Source organism: Chanodichthys erythropterus, chromosome 12 (assembly GCF_024489055.1).
Source record: "Chanodichthys erythropterus isolate Z2021 chromosome 12, ASM2448905v1, whole genome shotgun sequence".
NCBI classification, from domain to species: Eukaryota; Metazoa; Chordata; class Actinopteri; order Cypriniformes; family Xenocyprididae; genus Chanodichthys; species Chanodichthys erythropterus.
Window position 1 is genome coordinate 39,069,837 of NC_090232.1, and position 22,124 is coordinate 39,091,960.

At 36.4% G+C, this 22,124-nt stretch overlaps 1 protein-coding gene across 2 annotated transcripts in view; it reads right to left on the minus strand.

The window, feature by feature from the left end:
- Window positions 1-22,124, minus strand: part of neurl1aa (neuralized E3 ubiquitin protein ligase 1Aa) — an 88,174-nt gene that overhangs the window by 18,458 nt on the left and 47,592 nt on the right. For both annotated transcript variants that reach the window (XM_067404816.1, XM_067404817.1), the window contains exons 2-3: window positions 12,210-12,451; window positions 9,712-10,033 (exon numbers count right to left, since the gene is read on the minus strand). In XM_067404816.1, the coding sequence (XP_067260917.1) occupies window positions 9,712-10,033; window positions 12,210-12,451 (564 nt within the window). The remainder of the gene's footprint in view (window positions 1-9,711; window positions 10,034-12,209; window positions 12,452-22,124) is intronic.

A 22,124-nucleotide genomic window follows, 5' to 3' on the forward strand; every position in this document is an offset into this window, starting at 1 on the left:
TAAATGAATCAGTGTGTCGAATCAGCTGTTCGGCGTGCCAAAGTCACGTGATTTCAGCGTTTTGACACGCGATCCGAATCATGATTTGACACAAAATATTCATAATGCTCTGAAGCAGTGTTTTGAAATCGGCCATCACTAAATAAGTCGTTATTTTGTTTTTTTGGTGCGCCAAAAATATTCTCGTCGCTTTATAATATTAATATTGAACCACTGTACTCACATGAACTGATTTAAATATGTTTTTAGTATCTTTATGGATCTTGAGAGAGGAAATGGCATCGCTGGCTATGGAAGCCTCACTGAGCCATCAGATTTCAACTAAAATATCTTAATTTGTGTTCCTAGGCTTAATGAAGGTCTTATGGGTGTGGAACGACATTCAGGTGAGTAATAAATTACATTATTTTCATTTTTGGGTGAACTAACCCTTTATATATGTCATTTTTGTGATCAAAGATGAGTTTTAAAGGATAAATTATTGACTACAGGGGGACTTTAAAGGAAAGGGGATGGAAAAAGCAAGGGAGGGGCAAAGACGAGAGCGTTCGTGCCAAGATGGCTGTGACCGGTGGCAGCTGCTGCCCCTCTAATTACCCTGCACCTGCTTGGCTGCCAATCGCCACATTTCCTTTGTCTTATTGGCAGCTTTCACACAAACCTCGGCTATTCTGCAATTTGACTGGCTGAGACCAGCTTGTAATCTCTTTGAAAATATAAATCTCTCTAGATAAAACAAGACATGAATCCAGGCTTGTGTTACTTTAGTGATGGGACGCAGCTGTGCTGACCAAAAGCAAATACCCATTTTGATTGTCCTTTTTTTTTTTTTTTTGTCTAAGGTGCTTTTTTTATTATTTAGCACCAGGCTCCAGCACCTGTTGGGCTAAACACAAAAGGCAGTGGAAAATAAACAGATGAGGGTTTTGATAAACAAAAGCAGCTCTTGGTTCAGTCAGAAAGAGCCTGGATGGGAAAGAAACAACCAAAAATGGAAGTGCACTTTCTTTGCTTTCATTTTACTCTGAGGCACTGTATAAGGTTCTTATCGATTTTTCATTCTCATTTATTTTTATCTATTACTATACAAGCAGCTGTATCTTTTTTTCCATGTGTAGGCCTATGTCATTTTCTCATTTTAATCAAAGGAAATTTTTAGTTCTGTCTCACAAAGCTTGTGATTGTATCCCAGATTTTTAGACATTCAACGTGAACAAAAACCTGGACGTGGGAAGAGAGCGTGGGGCCCGCAGGGCAGTGTGATGCTGGTGCATATGGTACATTTAAGTGTGTGTGTGTGTGTGTGTTTGAGGGAAACAGCAGGGGGAGACAGGAGAGGTTTCAGTACAGTGTGTTGGCTCTATGCCATGCTTGGCTGTTGGGTCTCTTTGTTTGGAATAATGGCCACACAGGCAACACGTGGACCCATTGACAAACGATCTCTGGGTCACAAACCTCCTTCCCTGAGGTCATTTCTCACTTTCTCTCTCCGAAACACACATATATATATAGCCAAATACTCCCGGAAAGAAAAAACTCCATGTGGCTCATATCCAATGATTTAGTCTGGCCAATCATGGTTTTCTTGCCTCATGTCACGACTGAAGTCACCATGTTATCCCATTTTACTTTTCTAATACACGTTCCTGATCTTATTGTAAACAATTGAATGGTGCAGTTTATTCTAAAGGAATTTTTTTTTTTTCTTGGTAGTCTTTTTTAAAAATGCTTTGCTTCTGGAACAACTTTCTTTTTTGTCAGCTATATTACAAATCCCACTTTTTCAGCCCCTCGCCTGGGGCTGGAAAATCACACTAAACACTTCAATCCATAAAATAAGACTACGCTGTGGATTATGAACTCATTATGTTATTATTTTACATGTTTTGCTCAATTATTTGTCCCCTTACAGTAACAATATTAACAGTCCAAGGTTGTACCACCATGATTAATTTAATCCAGCAAATTGAAGGCATAGTGACATTTTGCACCAGGACTCTGACCCAGGAAATGTGAGAAGGTCTGTGTAGCCCTAAATATGTGGATGTTTATCTAGCAGTCTATAAACTGATGTTTGCCCATAACTCCCTCAAAGAGGCCCTGAAGTGCTCTGCCTATATATAAGACAGCCACACCTTATCTCAGCAGCACTGTCCATGTTTGGATGTCCCAAGGCCTTGGCATGAGGAAAATGAAGGAAAAGGGGAGTTCTAAGTTTGGAGAAGGGATATAAGGACACTTAACGGCAGGAAAAGGAAGATGTTCTGTTTTGGGATGGGTCACGCTACACTTTCCCGCCACCTTGAGCATTCTTCCCAGAGCTTCCTGTGTTGGTGCGAGCTCTTAAAAACAGAATCTGACCCCTTGACAAGCACTACTTCATTTTTTTTTTCCCACTCCTTGTACTCAAAACATAAAATACTGTCAAATAGCAAAATGGTACAACATCTGTTGTTCTAATTTCTTTAATTTGTTCCTCCCCAATGCAGTCGGCCAGCTAAACAAATGCAATTACTACTGTTAATACCCATTATGTGAGCTAGCACAGAAACAGCCCATCAGTCTCACTAATTCACTCTTTCTGGGCGAATTGTGTAAATAGTCCATATTTAAGATATTATTTTTGGAGGATTATGCTTTCAGCATGGGACTTTCAATTAGGGATATTTAGCCTGGAATGACTGATTGTAGCCAAGTCAAACTTGCATGTCAATCAAAATTGGTCTTTAACTCATTCTCACTAATTTTGCTTCTAATTACCCAAAATGCTTTCCTAGAGGAGTGTGTTTTTTAATGAAGGAAAATGAGGTATCTCATTCCACTTTAATTAAATTAAATTTTAGGTATTATGATGTATTTATTAATACATTTCCTAGAATTTGAGAGAATAAGATTGTAGTTAAATTTTCAAGTAGGTAAATTGCATTTAGCACCACACAGGTCCAGTTTAGCCTCTTTAATGCTAGAGAAACCAGATGATATGCTCTTGCTACATAGTCCAGATGTTTGACAAGCTATTTGAAATCCCACCAGGAGCTGCTCTGGATGTGCAGATAGGGAGTAGATTGCTTGTACACTGGGAACACAAAGCTTCTAAGTTAAAGGGTTAGTTCACCCAAAAATGAAAAAAAAAAAAAAATTGGAACACAAATGAAGATATTTTTAATGAAATCTGAGAGATTTGTTCCTCCATAGACAGCTACGCAACTACCACTTTGAAAGCTTCAAAAAGTTCATATAGAGATCATAAAACTAATCCAAATGAATTGAGCTGTTTAGTCCAAATTTTCTGAAGAGACTCAATCGCTTTATATGATGAACAGCTTTTATTCACATTAACATCCATCAACGCACACATTAGTTATGGTAAACTGAAGCCCAAGCATTTTCATTTGACGTGCGCAAACCAATGAGGTTCATTCTCGTGTGTTATGCAGCACATTTGAGCTTCCGCAAGAACCAATGAGGTTTGTTCTCGTGCATTAAAGCAAGTACGGTTGAGCTTCTGTTTATGTTCGCTGATCATAGAAGCCTAAATTCAACCTGTTATATCAAATAAAGCGATCTAAGAAAATTTGGACTAAAGCGCTCGATTCATATGAACTTTATGAACTTTTTGAAGCGTCAAAGTGGTAGTTGCATTGACTGTCAATGGAGAGTACAGAACTGGCTTAGATTTTATTAAAAAATATCTTCATTTGTGCTCTGAACATGAATGAAAGTCAACATGAGGGTGGGTAATTAATGACAGAATCTTTATTTGTGGGTGAACTAACCCTTTAAACAATAGAGATGTGAATCATTTGAGACAAGATAGCTGAAAAATGAATGATTTATTCAGTAAAATGTTCAATATGTATGGCTTCTGTAGCAGACTTACACTGGTCTTCTCTGATTTTAGTCTTGTTAGTCACGTCTATGAAAAGTTCAATAGTTTCCATCAGGATTTCAAGTTTCAAGTTCATGCAGTATAGTCTAATAAAATTCACATTTTTATCAGTACAAAAATTGGCATCCTAGTCACAAACCACCTGCAGTCTGGTTTAGGTGCAGGTTAGGCTGTCAGTGCTTCAGGGCTTTAAATTTTCAGTTCAGTTCTAGAATTTTAATTGAGGTAGTACACAGGATGCAGAAATTGATGTAACTATTTTTTGCATTGAAAAGCAAAGTTTCAAACTTCGAATGTTGCTTTGACTAAGTCTTGTTTAGTTATAGTTTAAAAGTTTAAAAGCCTTGAAGTTTGAAGGTTTATATAGATGAATAGATATACACTGAAATTTGTATTTAGTTTATATATTTAATCATATTAAATAAATTAACTTTTGCAGACAAGGGTGGAAAAACACTTTCCCAGAATGGATTACCTGCGTTGTATTTTATTTTATTTTTTTTATTGTAAATTGCAATTTAGTAAATTACTCTTGTCATTTCAAGTCAAATTCCAAATTGTGGCCTGCAAATTGTTAAATTGTATTTAGTGCAAAAGTTCTTGGTACTATATGAATTTGTTGCATCCCGATAAGATGGTTTACCAGCTTTTGCTGCATTTAGCCTGGCCAGCGTATTTCAGGAGAGGGTAGCTGAGGGCTGGGTTATTTATTAAACAACATTCCAGCCTTACTGCATTTCCAAATGCCACAGGGGATGATTTAATTTTACTATTATATTCTGGAACCCTGAAAACTACACCAGACTAGCAAGGTTCAAGGTCCAGCAAGACTTTAATCACATCCTAGAAAGAAGCCCGTACGACTGTCATTGTATCACCACCTAGCTGCAGGGGCGATAAAGAGTGTTGAAGAGCGGATATTACAGTAGAAAAGGGAAGTTAAACAGACAGGAGATCACAGTGTGTGAGTGTATGCCTCTAAGGAAGGACTGAGTATTTACATGCAGGAGGATGATTTACTGCTCATAGCTATATTTTTCACTGTCAGAGTTTTATTAGTGACAGGGAGAATTTTAACACCTTTCAGAAGCAAGGATACAGTATATCAGTGTCACTGCCTATTTTAAAGTGACTGCAAAAGTCTTCTCTTAAAGGTAAAGCGCATCATTTCTGCACCACTAGTGTTACAAAATGGAACTGCAAAAATAATGTTTTCAAACAGGTTTCCTAAACAACCTGTAATTGGTTGGTTACACAGATAGTCACCCCCCAAATGCACACAATTGGTTGAGCCAATGTCGGGCTAGAAAGTATTTTAACCATCACTGATAAAAATGATTCTATGGTGAAGTAAATGCAGAAAAAAACTAATGTAATTTCTACATTAAAAAAGTATAAGAAAAAGTAAATTCTATATTAGTACTCAATTCAAGGTTGTAGAAATTAAAGTTTGAACTTGGTATATTTTACTTGGAATTGTTTGTTAATGTTTACAATGATTCTTTGAGTAAGTTTCATAGTTATAAAATGAAGTAAAACTTACTCAACTTTCTGATACTGGTGTTCCCATCATGCACTGGAGCATGAATAATTAATAAGGATGCATTTTCACTGTTTTCTAGTTATATTTACACTGTTTATTGTTGCTTTGGTTGTTAGGTTTAGTAACTTGCGGTTTTGTGACATAAGGAGTTAATTTACTTAAAATGACTCAATGATTCATATTCAAAAACTATGATTGTTACCATCATTGGGTCTCATTCATGAAACATTCGTAAATATACGAGTAAATATGTGAGTGATTTGCGTGTAAAGAGACCTTCCCGAAAACTCTTCTCCTGATTCACAAATACTTCATAAACGTCAGAAGTGATAGTGAAATGTGTGTGTGTGTTAATGAATTCCAATCAGTCGTAAATGGGAAGCGCGTGCACGCTCATTCTCAATTACCATAAATCCCGCCCATTAAATCCGAATGACAACTATATATGGGCATCATATTAAGACACCAAACGAAGGATTTTGGCCATTTGGGGCCATTAGTTTGCCCAGCCCTAATGAAATCAATTAATTATTTGATTAAAGTGCTCCGTTTGCAGATGCTATTACTGGCTCTCACAATAAAAGTAAAAAGAAAAAACGTATGTAATTACTATATATAACATTTTTTCAAAATGCTGCAAATATGTACCTTATTAGGGTGAATTAAAATGCAGCCTTATTAACGAGCAAAACGTTCGGATGTTAAACGCACTATTTACGCGTGGCTGGGAGCAGGTGTAGATTTCTTTCGTACCAACTAACATTTGGAAAATACAAACATTTTAATGAATCCGAAAATTTACGCCAGAACCACTTTACACACGATTTACACAAAAATTCGTTCTGCTCGTGTTTCATGAATGAGACACATTGTGTATTGCGGTCTCTGTTTGGTTGAGTACCTCCTTACCAATATTGTGTAGATATGTCTTACAAAGTGTAACACAAAATAAAAATAAAAATAAGTAAACCATACACTTTAAAAGCATGGCTTAATTCAGAGTCAATTTTTTCAAACAAAGAGAGAGTAAAATGTACTTGAAACAGATATTGCAAAGTAAACTTCAAATGAGTTAGTAGAAATTACTCAAACTCTAACTGGCGATAGTAGATTAAGTAGGTAAAGTAGATTTTACTCAATTCCATACATGTGAAATTTACTTAAAAATATGACTGCAAACACTTAAGGAAAATTTAAGTAAATCACCAATAATTCTGGTCTTAATTTGTAAAGAGGCAAGTAAAAATAGTGGATTCATTAAATGTCGACTTGGACACTTTCCCCAATTGCATGTGTGGCAACTGTAGCATCAAATTCAGGCCATGATGTACTTTTGCTTATATACACCAGCATAATAGGCATGATATTCAGTTGGACAGGTACCTGAAAGGATCTCAATCCTTAGTGAAAGCTGTGTCTGAAGTGTGTGTGTGTGTGTGTGTGTTTGTTATTGTGTACAGTGTAATCATCTGTATATGTGTGTGTTTTTCAAAGTCACAGGTGCATGAGAAAATTTCACCATGTATTTAGGCCCGAGGCACTCAAAACAGAAGATAAGAACGGCTGAAATTACAAGAAAGAATTTATGGCATCTGTACAAATGGGCCATAGAACGTTCAAATTAATCTTAAAACCTCATTCTGTAAATGGTTTACAAATGGTTATTACATTCCCAATCAAAGCTGTATTTATCGAGCACAAGAACTGAGGTTAACGTGAAGCTACATTCACAACTTGTTTTTTCTTCTGTAATGCTACATTTCTGAGTGAGAGAAGAAGAAAAATGTAGGTTGGGACTTTATCCATTGGGATTTTCATATATCGAGAAAAGTGGGCGTTCTTGACCAAAATGAAGCTAGACCAGATTTTGAGTTTGCATTCGGTTAAGAGCATCATTGATGACTATTTACAACATTTTTGAAGCATCGATCATTAAAGCCAATCACAGACATATCCGATGACTGACTAGGTACCGAAGTCGGTACTTTTGACAACTCTATTGTGGAGGACTACCCCCTTTTGAAACAGCTGCCGGCTGCCGGCACTTTTAAAGCTTTTTAACTGGAAAGTTGAAGCTAAATGTCAAGTTCACTCTCAAGAGCATTACAATATTAATGCATTTTTTTTGGTGATTTGCTAATAATTTATTATTTCTTTGTTATATTACTGACCAAACTTTCATTACATTAATGTCAACCAGAATGAAATGGTTTAGAAAGGCACCATTACAAACAAAAGTGACCTAAAACAAAGGCTAAATCTTGATTGATTGATTGATTAATTGATTAAATGAGCACCAGTGGTTCACAATAAGACCAAGAAGGTGCATTAATATAGTAAATACTAAATAGGGCCAATTTTCGATTCTTCTGGCTATGTGTATACTGTCACAAGATCTTCCTTCCTGCGTCCTGTAAATAAGGGCATTACATGTCAGCCCACAGGAAATTGAGACTCAAATGTGATTGTTTCAGTTCTGGCATCAGCACTCCAGGAGCAACGTTTGATGGAAATACAGGAAGAGCTCTTTTGATCTTTCTCTGCAGGCTCTACACACACTTACAAACCCTTCTGGGAAGAGAAAATGTGATGTACTGCTGAGGTGAAGAGAGCGGATATACGCACACGTTTCAAATGTCGGATGAGTAGCTCCCTTTTTAATGTTTGTTCATAGTCTATGTTGCAAAAAATGGTCTTGATATAGGTCAAATCTTACACCTATGCTTGTACTATGAAGCACCATGCTGCTTACATGGACAAGGCTGTTGCCTGCTAATATAGGCGGCGAAAGAAATACATGCTTCTTTTGCATGCATTGTGAAACAGGCTTACATGTTCAGTATACACGCACACATTCTTTGGTTTCAGCATGGCAGTAGACCGTCGAAGAACATAGGTTCAGAAGTGCATGTCAAAGCTGTCTTTCGTGAAGCAAAGGTACAGATAAAGTTACTCGCACACGTAACAAAACACATCCCACACCGTGGACAGATAGCAGACAGAGAGGCTGCAGTCAATTGCCACAGAGCTCAATTAGGATAAATGGAGCTATCTCTGGTGTATGTGACCTGGTTCTATAATTAACCCTGGGGGATGACAGCATTAAAGCCTGCTGCATGTATGCGTGTGAGATGTGAATGTCTCGCCTCTTACCGCCAAACCTCCACTCCAAGCACAAACACCCGTGCACACAGCGGTACATCAAAGCGTGGCGTATGGTATGTTCTGCTCATGACATTGTTGATTGTGATTATATACAGCAATTCATCTAGACCGCTGCCTTCAAGTTTAAGCTCTCTGATTTACTGTGTTTAGAGCAAGAGCTATTCTTGATCGCACACTTACAAAAACTGTGAAAAAAAAATTCTAAAGTTTTCAAGACAACTTTATAACTATTAGCATATCACTACATAGGAAAAATCATTATTTCCATAACTGACGTGATGTCATGTACGTTTTTTTTGTAAGCTGAATACGGAAGGCGGTCTGGCGGAAGCTAAATATTTTACTTCATAACTTGTTAAATATGGATATTTTTCTTACACAAGTGCATCGCTTCGCTTCACAAGGCCTTTATTAACCCCCCCGGAGCCATGTGGAGTATGTTTTGCTTTGGATGGAAGCACTTTCTTCAGTTTCATACTCATTGTTTCCCGTTCACTGCCATTATAAAGCTTGGATGTGTCAGGATATTTATTAATAACTCTGATTGTGTTCATCAGAAAGAAGAAAGTCATATACACCTAGGATGGTTTGAGGGTGAGTAAAGCTTGGGGTAATTTTCATTTTAAAGAGAGCTAATCCTTTAACTCATACAGAATGCTTTGCATAGGGAGGAGACGGGCAACAGCCTGACACATGCAAGCTGAATGTGTGATTGCTTGATTAACAGGTTTTCATAGACAAAGGGCCTTAAATTACAAAAATTTGGGAGGAAACTGAAGGAAATGATTTGTTCGTTTAAAGGCAAAACATAAGAGTAAAATATTCATAAAGATTTTTTTGCATCTAAAATAATGCACAAAGTCTAATGTCTAATTTGCGCCATTCTTCAAAAAACATTAATATACCTGACACTGGGATTCACTCACAGCCTCACTAGCAGAACAAATTTCTCTGTAAAAACCAATCTCACATAAATTATGGAACAGAATATGACAATTTACGAGAAAATCAACCTAGTCACAGATAATTGCTGTACAGTATTTAGTTTTACACTCTGTTAGAGTGATAAATTTTATACCTGTCCATAAATTATGCAGACAGTTATTTTTCTCACCCAGCAGTTGCACTCCTCTGGTCAGACCGTAGACATCTATGAGGGCCCACAGTGGCTCTGTGGTCCGAACGCCACTGAAGAACAGCATGGGGCTGGAATCGTTGATGCGGTAAAATACTCTCCCCTTCTTATCCACCCAGAAGGAAATGAGGTTTCCTTCATTTGCAAACTCTTCTGGCAGGGCCTTGGCCCAGAAGCCGCTCTGGGATACCAGGTCAGGGCAGGCGTATTTGGGCAGACTGTCGGGGTTGATTCGAGATGGGTCTTTAGAAGTAAAGCCCAGGCGGAGAGCGCCACTCCAGCAGCACTGCTTTTTAGTTATCTAAAGACAGGAAAAAATGGATCTGTTATAATTACAACATAAGACAGTGTTATTCATAAGTCATTGCATAGCATGGAAATGTTCACTCTCAGAAAAATGTGCATAGATTGTACCTTTAGGCATACAGTATATTGTCACTGGGGCAGTACCCTCAAAGGGGAATCTTTGTAACCTTATTTGCCCCTAAAAGGTTCAAAGTAAGCGCACATATTACTACTCTAAGGTACTAACATGCACCTAATTGGGGTAGATAAGATACACAGTTGTGCATTTAATTTTTTTCTGACAATGTTTAGAAATTAATGTTTTGATTCTCTTGGTAATACAATACATATAACATATAGGACACACCTTATGCAGAATCTACTTTTAAAAGGTGCAGTGAGCCACTAGCAGCACCAAAAAAAAATTATTTAGTTTCCCAAACACAAAAATTGTTTCTGGTCTCTTGTGTCTTCAGAATGTGTCTGTGAAGTTTCAGCTCAAAATACCCCACAGGTGTTATGTAGGCATTATGTAAATATTTGGCATTTTGTGTGTGTCCCTTTAAATGCAAATGAGCCACTGCTTCCGGCCTGCTTTCCAAAAGAGGGTGGAGCTTTAACAGCTCGTGCTTTGGTTGCTCAACAACAACAAAGCTGGAGAATCTCACGCAGCCAGAATGAGGATTGTCAGTAACGGTGTTCAGCCTTACATTCTTCAAACCGGAGTCGGACACTGATGGAGAGACTCAGGAAGAAGTTACAACTTTTAGAATGCATCTGGATGTTTCTGAATGGTTAGTGTATAAATGTATGTAGTTGCTGTGGAGTTGACTCAACTCATCCACTAGCATGTGCCGTCATGTTAATCTTTTGTGCAAATCCAACGCTGGATTTACAACATTACACACACTATACTATACGTTACAAAGAAAACAACATTACACACTAACTAAAGTAAAAAAAAAATGAAATCATAATCAATTATCCCTTTAAAACATTCACTTTTCAATTTAATTCCATCAAAGTTTGATGTAGTATTTCCTTTTGTAGTAGTGCTGAAGGCCATGTTTTGTGATGGTCATAAATGGTTGAGCATAGGGGACAATCAGGGGATGTATGAGGCAGTCCTGTGGTGTGTTTGGACTAGAGAAGCTCTGTTTTATTTGATTTACAGTAACTCCAGGAATGAGAACTACAAACATTTCAAGAACACGATGACTTATGTCACAGCGGCCCTACGCTACTGAGAATACCAGTATTGAGAACTTGATTAATGAATGAGTTTACACACAAAACCACCTTTGTATGTTGATAGAATAACTGGTTAGGCTAGATTGGGAGCCATAGTCTGGGCTAGGAGTGTTTATCTTGGATTGTTACTGCGTTGACATTGGAAGAGGGAACTTGCGCAACTTCTTTAGAGTGGCACTTTTAAAGTACAGTAACTCTGGAGGGACAAACCAAGAAAGCAGAGAAAAAGAAAACAGTATTGCAGGAAAAGTTGTCATGTGAAAGGTTAAGTGCATTTTTGCACCTCTAAAGCCTATAGTATACTTTATTTTTTACACATATGTTAGTGTATTCTATGGAAACTTGTTTTCACCATGGAATAAAACAGAAATTTTAAAGATAACTGCGACTTTTTTTCTCAGTCAAATTGCGAGATATAAACTTGTAATTGTGAGATATAATTTCAGAATTGCGAGACATAAACTCCCAATTCTGACTTTTTTCTCGCAATTGCAAGTTTTTATCTCATAATTGACTTCTTTTCTCAGAATTGTGAGATATAAATTCAGTTCTGAGAAAAAAAAGTGTCAATTGCAAGATATAAACTCACAATTCTGAGAAAAAAAGTTAGAAATGCAAGATAAAAAGTCTGGAGTATACTTTGAAAGGTTGTGCATTCAGAAACGAAGCATACTTTAGGCTTAACACTCTCCTGTTGGTTCAAACTAGAGTGAAATCAAATCTGCATGTTAAGATGGGTTACGAGTATGGGTTACATATTTTAACATTGAAAAAACTAAACCCTGCACCTTTTTAAAAAAGACAGATGAGTATGTTACATCAGCGGCTTCTTTGCTGTGGCAGACACTCGGAAGTGTTCACATGCGCCTGTGCGTCGTCCACTTGAGTATTCCGGACCCGCCATCCCCCCCAGACTCATCTATGCCTATCCTTGTTCATACCTTTAAGCGGACCTGCTCATAAAGAGCAATGGGCCGGTTGCTGAAGGTGATTGCATTGCAGAAGCTGGCCTGCCGTTTGACGCTCCTCTGTGCTATATCCATGACTATCTGAGACCCTTTAGCGTTGGGGTGGAAGAGAAGGGGGCTCACGGGGACACCTCCGCACGGATGCAAGGGTAAACAGCGCTTCGGTTTGTGGTGGCATCGGTGAGCTGTTGAGGGGAACGGTCCACCCAGAGAGTCTAGAAGAGAGAAAAAAAAGACGATTTATAAACCGTGTTCTGTAAATGCGATAAGATACTGCAATGATCTTTTTAATTAATACAATATAAAAACACATAATGGTGTGAAAATAAGTCTTCTCTCAGCCATAATCATGTTTAGACCCCCAGCTCAATATGACTAAAGCCTGGCCTTTACTTTCAAATCAATGAACCGCATAAAACAGCATCAGGCCTTGCATGGTGAGATTTGTCTGACCCCATTTCACGCAGCATTTGTGTACAGCATTTTCATTGGTGAAAGTGATTTTTATCTTTGTAGATAAATCTGACTCGCTTTTCCCAACAGATCGCACTGAACTGTATAATATCAGTACTGAAGCATAAAATGCTACAGCGTTTCCTGCAGCATTTAATTACTGCAATTTGTTTATGAATTGGACAGTATGTTGCACTGCAAATTTGTCTTTGCCTGTAGTCACGTAATGGAAAATTGAGTTGACTGATTATTGTCACTGCATTAGTTCAGTCTTTCTCTTGTACAGTCTTTTTCTCACTTAAAAGCTTATAACTCAAAGGCTTTTTTGTTTGTTTGTTTTTTTTTTGTGTGAAGCTTCACTCCTGAATAGAGGTGCAGGAAACTTTACAGTGCATACAACAGTAATGATGAACAACGCACAAGCAAGATGAACGTTTTTAAATATACACTCATAGAGGTTTCCACCCTAATGCACCCTTATCTCTCAACGCGTTATACCTGAAAAGTAATTTTAAACTAGCCCTTCTAGCTAAACTAGTAGAGATCTATCTATCTATCTATCTATCTATCTATCTATCTATCTATCTATCTATCTATCTATCTATCTATCTATCTATCTATCTATCTATCTATCTATCTATCTATCTATCTATCTATCTATCTATCTATCTATCTATCTATCTATCTATCTATCTATCTATCCTTCAGCGCACTTCGTTCTTCTAGGCAAGGTTAACAACTAAGTCTGACTCTTCTAGTTAGATTAGAGCTGCACGATTCATGATAAATTGAGAATAGGGATGCAAATTTCTGGTAAATTTCGTGAATATTAACAAAATCTTGGAAACTTTCCGGATGTACTGGAAATTTTTTCGGAAATTTACCAGAAATTTTCCACCCGATTTTTTTTTTTTTTAAACAGAAATCACGATTCTCCCACGATTCTGAGGTTCTGTCAAAATTACAAATATTTCATTAATTTGAATTATTTATTATAAATCAGTATGAATAAATGATTTATTGACTTCACTGGATGAATCAGGTTTTTTTTAAACAAATCTTTTGAAAGAATTATTCAATGACATACATTTTTTTAACCGTCACTTGTCGCCACCTACTGGTGTAACGATGTAACTGATACCATCTTTATTTAAAGTGTCAAGTTATATTCAAAAGGTGACTATTTTGATCGCTGCTGTAGGCATCAGTGTTTAAATCCGAACTATAAACTTTTATCCCAGTACTTCTGTGATAATTTGAATTACTGTAACACAGAAATAATGATACCTTGTGGTTGAAAAGACTGGTTGTGAAACTGTTTTATACTTTGGCTTGATGCAGATGTGAATGTTCGTTGTGATCATACTTGTTAAAGGTTTATAGCCAAATTGTTGTCATTTATGAATAAGATGCAAGTGCGGGTAATTGAATTGAGCTCACAAACTTTTAACGATTACTCTTGCAGCTCTAGTTACTTTGTGTGTGTGTGTGTGTGTGTGTGTGTGTGTGTGTGTGTGTGTGTGTGTGTATGTTTTTTTAGCTACCAGACTATCCAAGTCCAACTTCTAACATTACCAATGGACTAAATGCAGACGTGGCCTAAAGAATGGCCAGAGTAATGAATTCTGATTTGAACAGAAGGTGATTATCCATTTTAGGGGAGACCAAGTAATGATTTGCAATGCGTTCAGTTGGCACAATGTCACATTTACAGACATTCATGATAGGTTCCAGCTTTATGGCTATCCTATCTACATTCATTCATGTCCAACATTCACCGAGCTGGCAAGGGGCTCCTTTAACAAGATAACACACCCTCACAGGTCTGTAATGGCCCAGTTGGAGGAGCATCCAGTGATGACACCAGTCCTCTCAGCTATTGTGGCTCCCATGTAGAAACTGATAGTAGGCAATGACATGTTTCCTGAGCAATGCAGATAAGGCTACACCGGTCACAAGAGAAGAGAATAAAGACTAGACTTTTTTGTCTATATCTAGCAACCACAGAACCATGTAAATAGCTTATGTGAAACCATCATATGATAATACATTACTTTATAAAAGCGTTAATTTGCCTCAAATGCCTTGGTACGTTACATAGGCAGGTCTGTTGCAGACGGACATTGTGTAAAACACTCATAGTCTGAGCACACTGAAATGAATACATTAGCAAACACAAGAGCTGCAGCTGTCAGACAGAAAATGGAGGTTAAGTAGCAGCTCATGTTCCTTAGCAACGCTGCCATGGCAAGAGCTTTCTGTTTTCTGCAGAGCTGAGTTCAGTGTGTTTCATCTTTATGGACATCGAAAGTTGGTTCCAGATCAGTGTAAAATCTCTCAAGGTTTAATTTGCAAAATGCCTTTCAAAATGTCCCACTTTGGGACTAAACGGAGTTTGAGGTGGAAGACACATTGTATATCCGAACAACGACGTTAAATGTTCAGTCAAAAACTGACGTCCATCATTCCTAATAATTCAATTATAATTTAGCAAATTTAAATCAACATGAAATCAGAAGTGGCCATATTGTCTTTCTTTATGATGGTTCTGGTCTTATTATTAATTATTCATTGCTGCAAATTATTCCAAAGAAAAAGATAAAGGTATTGATTTAGCAAGTCTGGCTCCATTCTGTATTGTAACACAGACTATACACAGAACATATTTTTCATGTGAAAACAGCATTTCACATTGACTTGTTTCTGTTGTCATCCTAAATTTTATTATATAAGATGCACTTAAGTCATAAAATGTAATAGCACCGGATATGCAGGAACACAAACACGCTTTGTAAGTAATAGAAGCCAGTGTCATAGCCAACATACAAGAAGCAGATTCCACCCTGGGCTACCGAACACATCATAATGCTGCTATTTCTATGGTAACCACATTTTTTTTAAGGTAACCAATGGACAGATGTTTCTTACATAAGTTTATTCCATGAAAATTAGCCTGGGGGGCTTGAATCAACACACTTGAGCATCTGAATAATCTAGGGCTGTCAAAAATAATGTATTCATTTCTGTGATTAATATTTTCTGTTTAACACATTACAGATATATAACACAAATAACACAGCATCCACTTTTTTCCCTTCCTTTTTGTATTTCCACAGCATGAAGGTAAGATGTTACGGATTTATGAATGATGAACCGCTCGTTTTAAAATCTTTCCGGTCTACTGACATTTGTTATGACATCGTCTTCAAATATTACAATGCTCATGACAACTTTTGTTAAAGAGCTGCTTTATTATGATTTCACATTTTTAACTTTAATGTTGCTGTTTGAGAATAAACAACATATGCAAAATTAGGATGCTCAAATTTCAAAGCAAAGGGAGATATTTTCTTTTAAAGAATTCTCTGTTTAAGATTACAACAAACGGCTGGTAGGGACTACAACAAGCTTCTTCCTGGGTTGGTGACATCACAAACCCTAAAATTTACATAAACCCTGCCCCCGGGAACAAGCAACAAAGGGGGTGAGGCCAATACAGGATATAACACAAATACAATAACATCTCATAAAAGCAAGATGACAAAATAAGTTATGACCGCAATTAAACAAAACTAAACCTGTTCTATCTTCATGCAGCATATATTTTCTGGCTCTGTAGTCATTTAGCGATTTATAGATCATCATGACAGAATATGCTAATCAATGACTTTAAGATAGTTGACTACACATCAGCTACATAAATTAAGCACCTAACGGTTCAGAAACTTCCTGTTGCATTCTACATGTTGTCACTTCTTTTTGAGTCTCTCCTTCAATGTCCAACTCCGTTTTGAACATAAAAGGCTGAACAGTTTCTGACATTTTCAGTGAGTCTGAGGTAATTGGCACTAGCTCCTGAAACTCTGCCCTCTTCTTGAGAGCAGCAGCTCATTTGCATTTAAAGGGACACACACAAAAACAGAATGTTTTTGCTCAACCTCAAAAAGTGACAAATTTAACATGATATAAAAAATAATCTGTGGGGTATTTTGAGCTAAAACACACTCTGGGGACATCAGAGACTTATTTTACATCTTGTAAAAGTGGCATTATATGACCCCTTTAAAGGGATAGTTCACTCAAAAATGAAAATTTGATGTTTATCTGCTTACCCCCAGTGCATCCAAGATGTAGATGACTTTTTTTCTTCAGTCGAACGCAAATTATGATTTTTAACTGCAACCGCTGCCGTCTGTCAGTCAAATAATAGCAGTAGATGGGAACTTCAACTATAACAGTAAATAAAACTTGCTTAGACAAATCAAAATTAAAACCTGCGGCTCGTGACGACACATTAATGTCCTAAGACACGAAACGATCGGTTTGTGCGAGAAACCGAACATTATTTATATAATTTTTACCTCTAGTACACCACTATGTCCAACTTCGTTCAGCTTCCTGTTAGTGAGGTCAAAAAACGCGTTCTGAAGACGGAAGTGATGTCTCGCCCATATACTTCAATGAGCGCGAGACATCACTTCCGTTGTCAGAGCGCGATCAGACCTCACTAACCGGAAACTGAACGAAGTTGGACATAGTGGTGTATTAGAGGTAAAAAATGATATAAATACTGTTCGGTTTCTCGCACAAACCGATCGTTTCGTGTCTTAGGACATCAATGTGCCGTCACGAGCCGTAGGGTTTAATTTGGATTTGTCTATGGAAGTTTTTTCGACTCTTATTGTTCAAGTTCCCAATCACTGCTATTATTTGACTGACAGACGGCAGCGGTTGCAGTTAAAAATCATAATTTGCGTTCTACTGAATAAAAAAAAAACATCTACATCTTGGGTGAACTATCCCTTTATCTCTACAATATGTACATCCACTTCACCAGCTAATTACTATTCAACAGCGATGCCACAGAAAAACGTTCAAACACAAATTTCTAAAGATGGCTGTGCGCTTCTTTCTCTAGCTTACAAGGACTATAGCGAGGATCAACCAAATCAATATAAAATATTGATACTAAATGTTTTTACTTGAAATTTTTTTTACTTATTGTAAAAATGCATGCACAAAATAAACTTAGTGGGGGTAAAATGAACTGAAAGCTCTCATTCAAGAGCTGAAAGCTGATACTGACAGAGATAGAAATATCACTATATTACTTTACACTATACAACACACTATATTAAAGACAGAATTATAATTATTTATGTGAAGAATATTTCAAGTTCATATAAATTAAATGTTATTAATTTGTTTTAAAATCCTATTAAATGCTAGAAATGATGGCTTTCGATTATACATATTGTTGAATGTCTACTCTTTTCATCCGCAGAAACTGAGGGAAAAAATCTATTTCAGTAGAAGTATTGGTTTTGGTAATATATTCATAGTACATAGTAAAAAGATGTCATTAAACAAATAACAATAATATTGTGAAATATTATTACAATTTGAATTTTTTTTTAATATATATATATATATATATATAAATTGTAAAATGTAATTTATTCCTGTGATGCAAAGCTGAATTTGTTTTGATCAAATAATTACAGCCATATTGAGCATAAGTGACTTCTTTCAAACTTCCTTTAATTATTCCAAACTTTTAACCGGTATGTATATGTTCATACTGCAATTTTATGTGAAGCCAATATATGGATCTTTTTAGATCATTTCTAAATTGGGAAAGAGGTTTAGTAAAGCACACTTATGTAAATAGTGAATAATTAGTGTTCTTTAAAAAAAAAAAAAACTTACATTAAAGAGGATCTCCAGATGCTAAGGTCAGGTTTAAATTCGCTGTGTGTTATAAGGTTGTCAGGTAGCTGCTATCTTTATCCTCTTACATTCTCATTACCATGCAGTCGTGCTTGGGGCAGGTTCAGATGTCTGACTGTAGGTAAGAGTATGTCATGTTATGTGTAAACACCTCACATCACAGACACTCTCGTACACTCAACATAAAAAAAAAAAAAAACCTGCTTGGACAGCAGCACTCAAGAGCTGTTTTCACAACAGAACATCCTGAAGCTGACGTTTCACAGTTTTGTTTGCTGAATATACAGAAAGTTTGATCCAAAGTGACTTGCAAAGAAGCACTTGAGAGTATTTTATTATATACATCACAAGGAGGAAAAGTCTCCAGCCAAATATACTCGAAATACAGACTACAATATCTGTTCTGTTTCATGTGCAACAGCCACAAAAGACAGTAGGTGCATCCCAGTTTGGGTACTTATGCACTATGCCGTTTTGTAGTATAAATGATGTGAGTAGTGTGTTTACACTGAACATTCCAAATAGAAAAAGTACACTTGTCTTTAAATACCTGGATGATGCACTTAATTAACTGAAAAAACTAAGTGTGTGACGCTGGATACTTAATGCACTCAACTTTCACAGCTACATAGCAGAGGGGGAGGAGCTCCGATGTTGAATGACAATATAATCTTATAAAATGCACGGTTGAATACATAGTATAAAAGTAAATAGTGTAAGTGTATAGTGCGTCATTTGGGAGTGCCTTGAGGTGATGTGCGAGCTTTTTCAATGTTAAAATTTGTTGTATAATATGCATTTGTAGAGTGTTTCCTCTGGGAAAGCTGCAGGCTCAACAAGCCAAGTCAGACTCAGGTCATATGCAAATGATATAATTATTTGCTCAATCATTTGCTAGAGTGAATACATTTTTAGCATTGTATAGGTTCACAACTTTGAACATTTTAGAAATACTTTAAATTCATAGATTGTATTTTAGTGGAAATGTTTCTTAAATATATTTTCGAAAATCCTTATAACTAAATAATTGTCATATATGTGTTTTATGTTTGATTATGTCAAGCATTGTCCTTCTTTTTGAGTCTATTCTCTAGGCATTAGCTTTTAATTTGATCTGTTTGTAATCACATTAACTGTGCTACTGTAAGTACATGTGTTCTGATACTTAATATAACTTCATTAGTAAAGTTGCTTTTAGGTATCAGACACCAGAACGTAAATAATCTACTTGAGAATAACTAGAGTTTTCCCTGAATCATTAAACTGTTAAAATTTCATTAACTCATATAAATGATTATCCGAGAAAAAAAAAAAAAAAAAAAAAAAAAAATGGCTGTATTGCAAATGCTGTAAACAAAAAAGCAATAGCAAAAGAGAAGATTTGATTACATGTTTAGATAAAAGTAAGAGATCAACTGAAATTGGCATCTTAAGAAGAGATGTACTTGGCAACTACACAGTGCTAATCCATCTGAGGTGATAGGCATGTCATGTGACCACAACACTTCAGTCACCATGGCAGCAGGCTTGGCTAAAGATTCATATGCTAATAGTTATTCTGGTCAAAAACAACGAGAATAACAGAGGGAGTTTCACCTGGCTGAGCACACACCCTCTGGCCTCTGGTTTATTCAAAGCCCTCGCTCAAGTGTCGTCACACACATCAATCAGAACACACACACACTGTCACTTAGTATCAAGCATCAACACTAGAAGAATTCATCACTGTCTGTTTATTTATTTCACATTCAAACAACAGCTCAGAACATTACCAACAATGTTTTAGGCTGACATTGAACAAGTAGAGAGAACATTTTTGTTCCCTCTACTTGTTCGGTTTATATATACAAGTGACTCATTTTTTTATACTAATAAGTCAATAAGACTCATTATTATTATTTTTATATTATTTTATGTCTTTATATTTTTTATATTATTGTTATTATTATTCAAGATAAAACACGGCTTTGACCGCTTCACCCTAAAGGTTCTGTGTATCACTACACAACACCCTTAGCAACCAATCTTAGCAATGTAAACTGTATGTTCTCAATTGATATTGTTCATTGAAGCTTATTGTATTATGTAGAAGAGTATTGCGAGAAAGATAATGAGTGAGCGAGTTTATTACCTGCATTCAGATTTAGCATTTTCCTTCAGGTCAGTCCTATGTTCATAATAAAAAAAAATGTAAAAAGTTTAAATGTCCGATGTATTATCTTGTCCCTTTAGCTGTTTTCCCGTGACTGACAGCGCTAGTCAAAGCATTTGTCAGTTGCGTCTTGTTCTGTGTTCACAACAATTCAGTATTTCATTGTAAAAGTCTTCGCTACTGACTGACACACTCATAAAAACAGTCTTTGCCGCCATCTAATGGTCTAATAATGTAACTTCTGTGCTGTTCACGGTCAGGGACTATTTTTTCCGGTGGAAGGAAGGCTTTTAGGGTAAGTTTACTTCATGAAAGTTGCATTGATACATATTTTTGGCTTTAATATTTGTATTGTGTGGTAACTGTTTAATAAAAGCAATATGGTACTCGAGGCTAGTGTTGTATTGGGAATAAGTCACGGCTGAAGGGCGTTGTTAGGCACGACACGAAGCAGAGTAAAAACTTCAGCAAAAACTAATACTAGGTTAACTATTGTAAAAGGTCCTCAAAACAGTTACAGAAAACAAGTAAACAGTCAGCAATACAATAAGAACTAATAAAACCAACAAATAAACACAACAGAAAAAAAATAAAAATGAAATAAACAGTCCTTCAGGTTTTTCAGGAAGATGTATTAACAGAGTTAAGTAATAAACAACAGAAATTGAATAAAGTAATCAAATTTAAAATAACACTGCTGTATACATTAAATATTGACTAATCCTTATTAAAACTATAAAAGTTATTCATTCAAGAGCAGTAAGTGATTTTATCTTTGTCTTTTGTTGTTTGATTAACATTAATGACGGCAGCAGATTTATTAGGCTGCTGTCACTTTAAGAGCTGCACGGATCCAATATACTGTTACACATGCGTTTTCTTTCTCAACTGTTTACATTCATTTAAACCGACTGTGTTTACGAGGATACTCGGCAAAACGGCATTTCGACATTTTTGTGTATTTGATCGTTTAGGCCATTAAGTTTGGCTTAGGATGAAGGAATTGGATGGTGCGCTGGGCAGAATGCGGCAGCGGCAGAATAACCTTTTTAGCCGAATCTATCTATCTATATAAGACGAATCTATCTATCTATCTATCTATCTATCTATCTATCTATCTATCTATCTATCTATCTATCTATCTATCTATCTATCTATCTATCTATCTATCTATCTATCTATCTATCTATCTATCTATCTATCTATCTATCTATCTATCTACAGTTATTGACAGTTTGGTTATATAAGTGTCCACTCTTTTATTTTATTATATTTTTATTCCTGGGGTGTGCATGTCCATGTTTGTAATTGTGTCCTGAAGTCAATTAGCAACTATCTTGTCCTGTACTAAAGTAAAGTATCATGAATGAGTGAACATATTAAGCGCTGATCTTCTGCCATGGCTGGCTGGCTCTTAGGTGATCTGATCCGTATACACAAACACCAGTGTGTGGTGGTGTCATTTAATTCCTGCGGTGAGAGCGGGGATTAAGTGACTCATCAAGGATGTTGTGCTCCACAGAGGTGCAGCAAACGGTTACTTAGCAGCATCA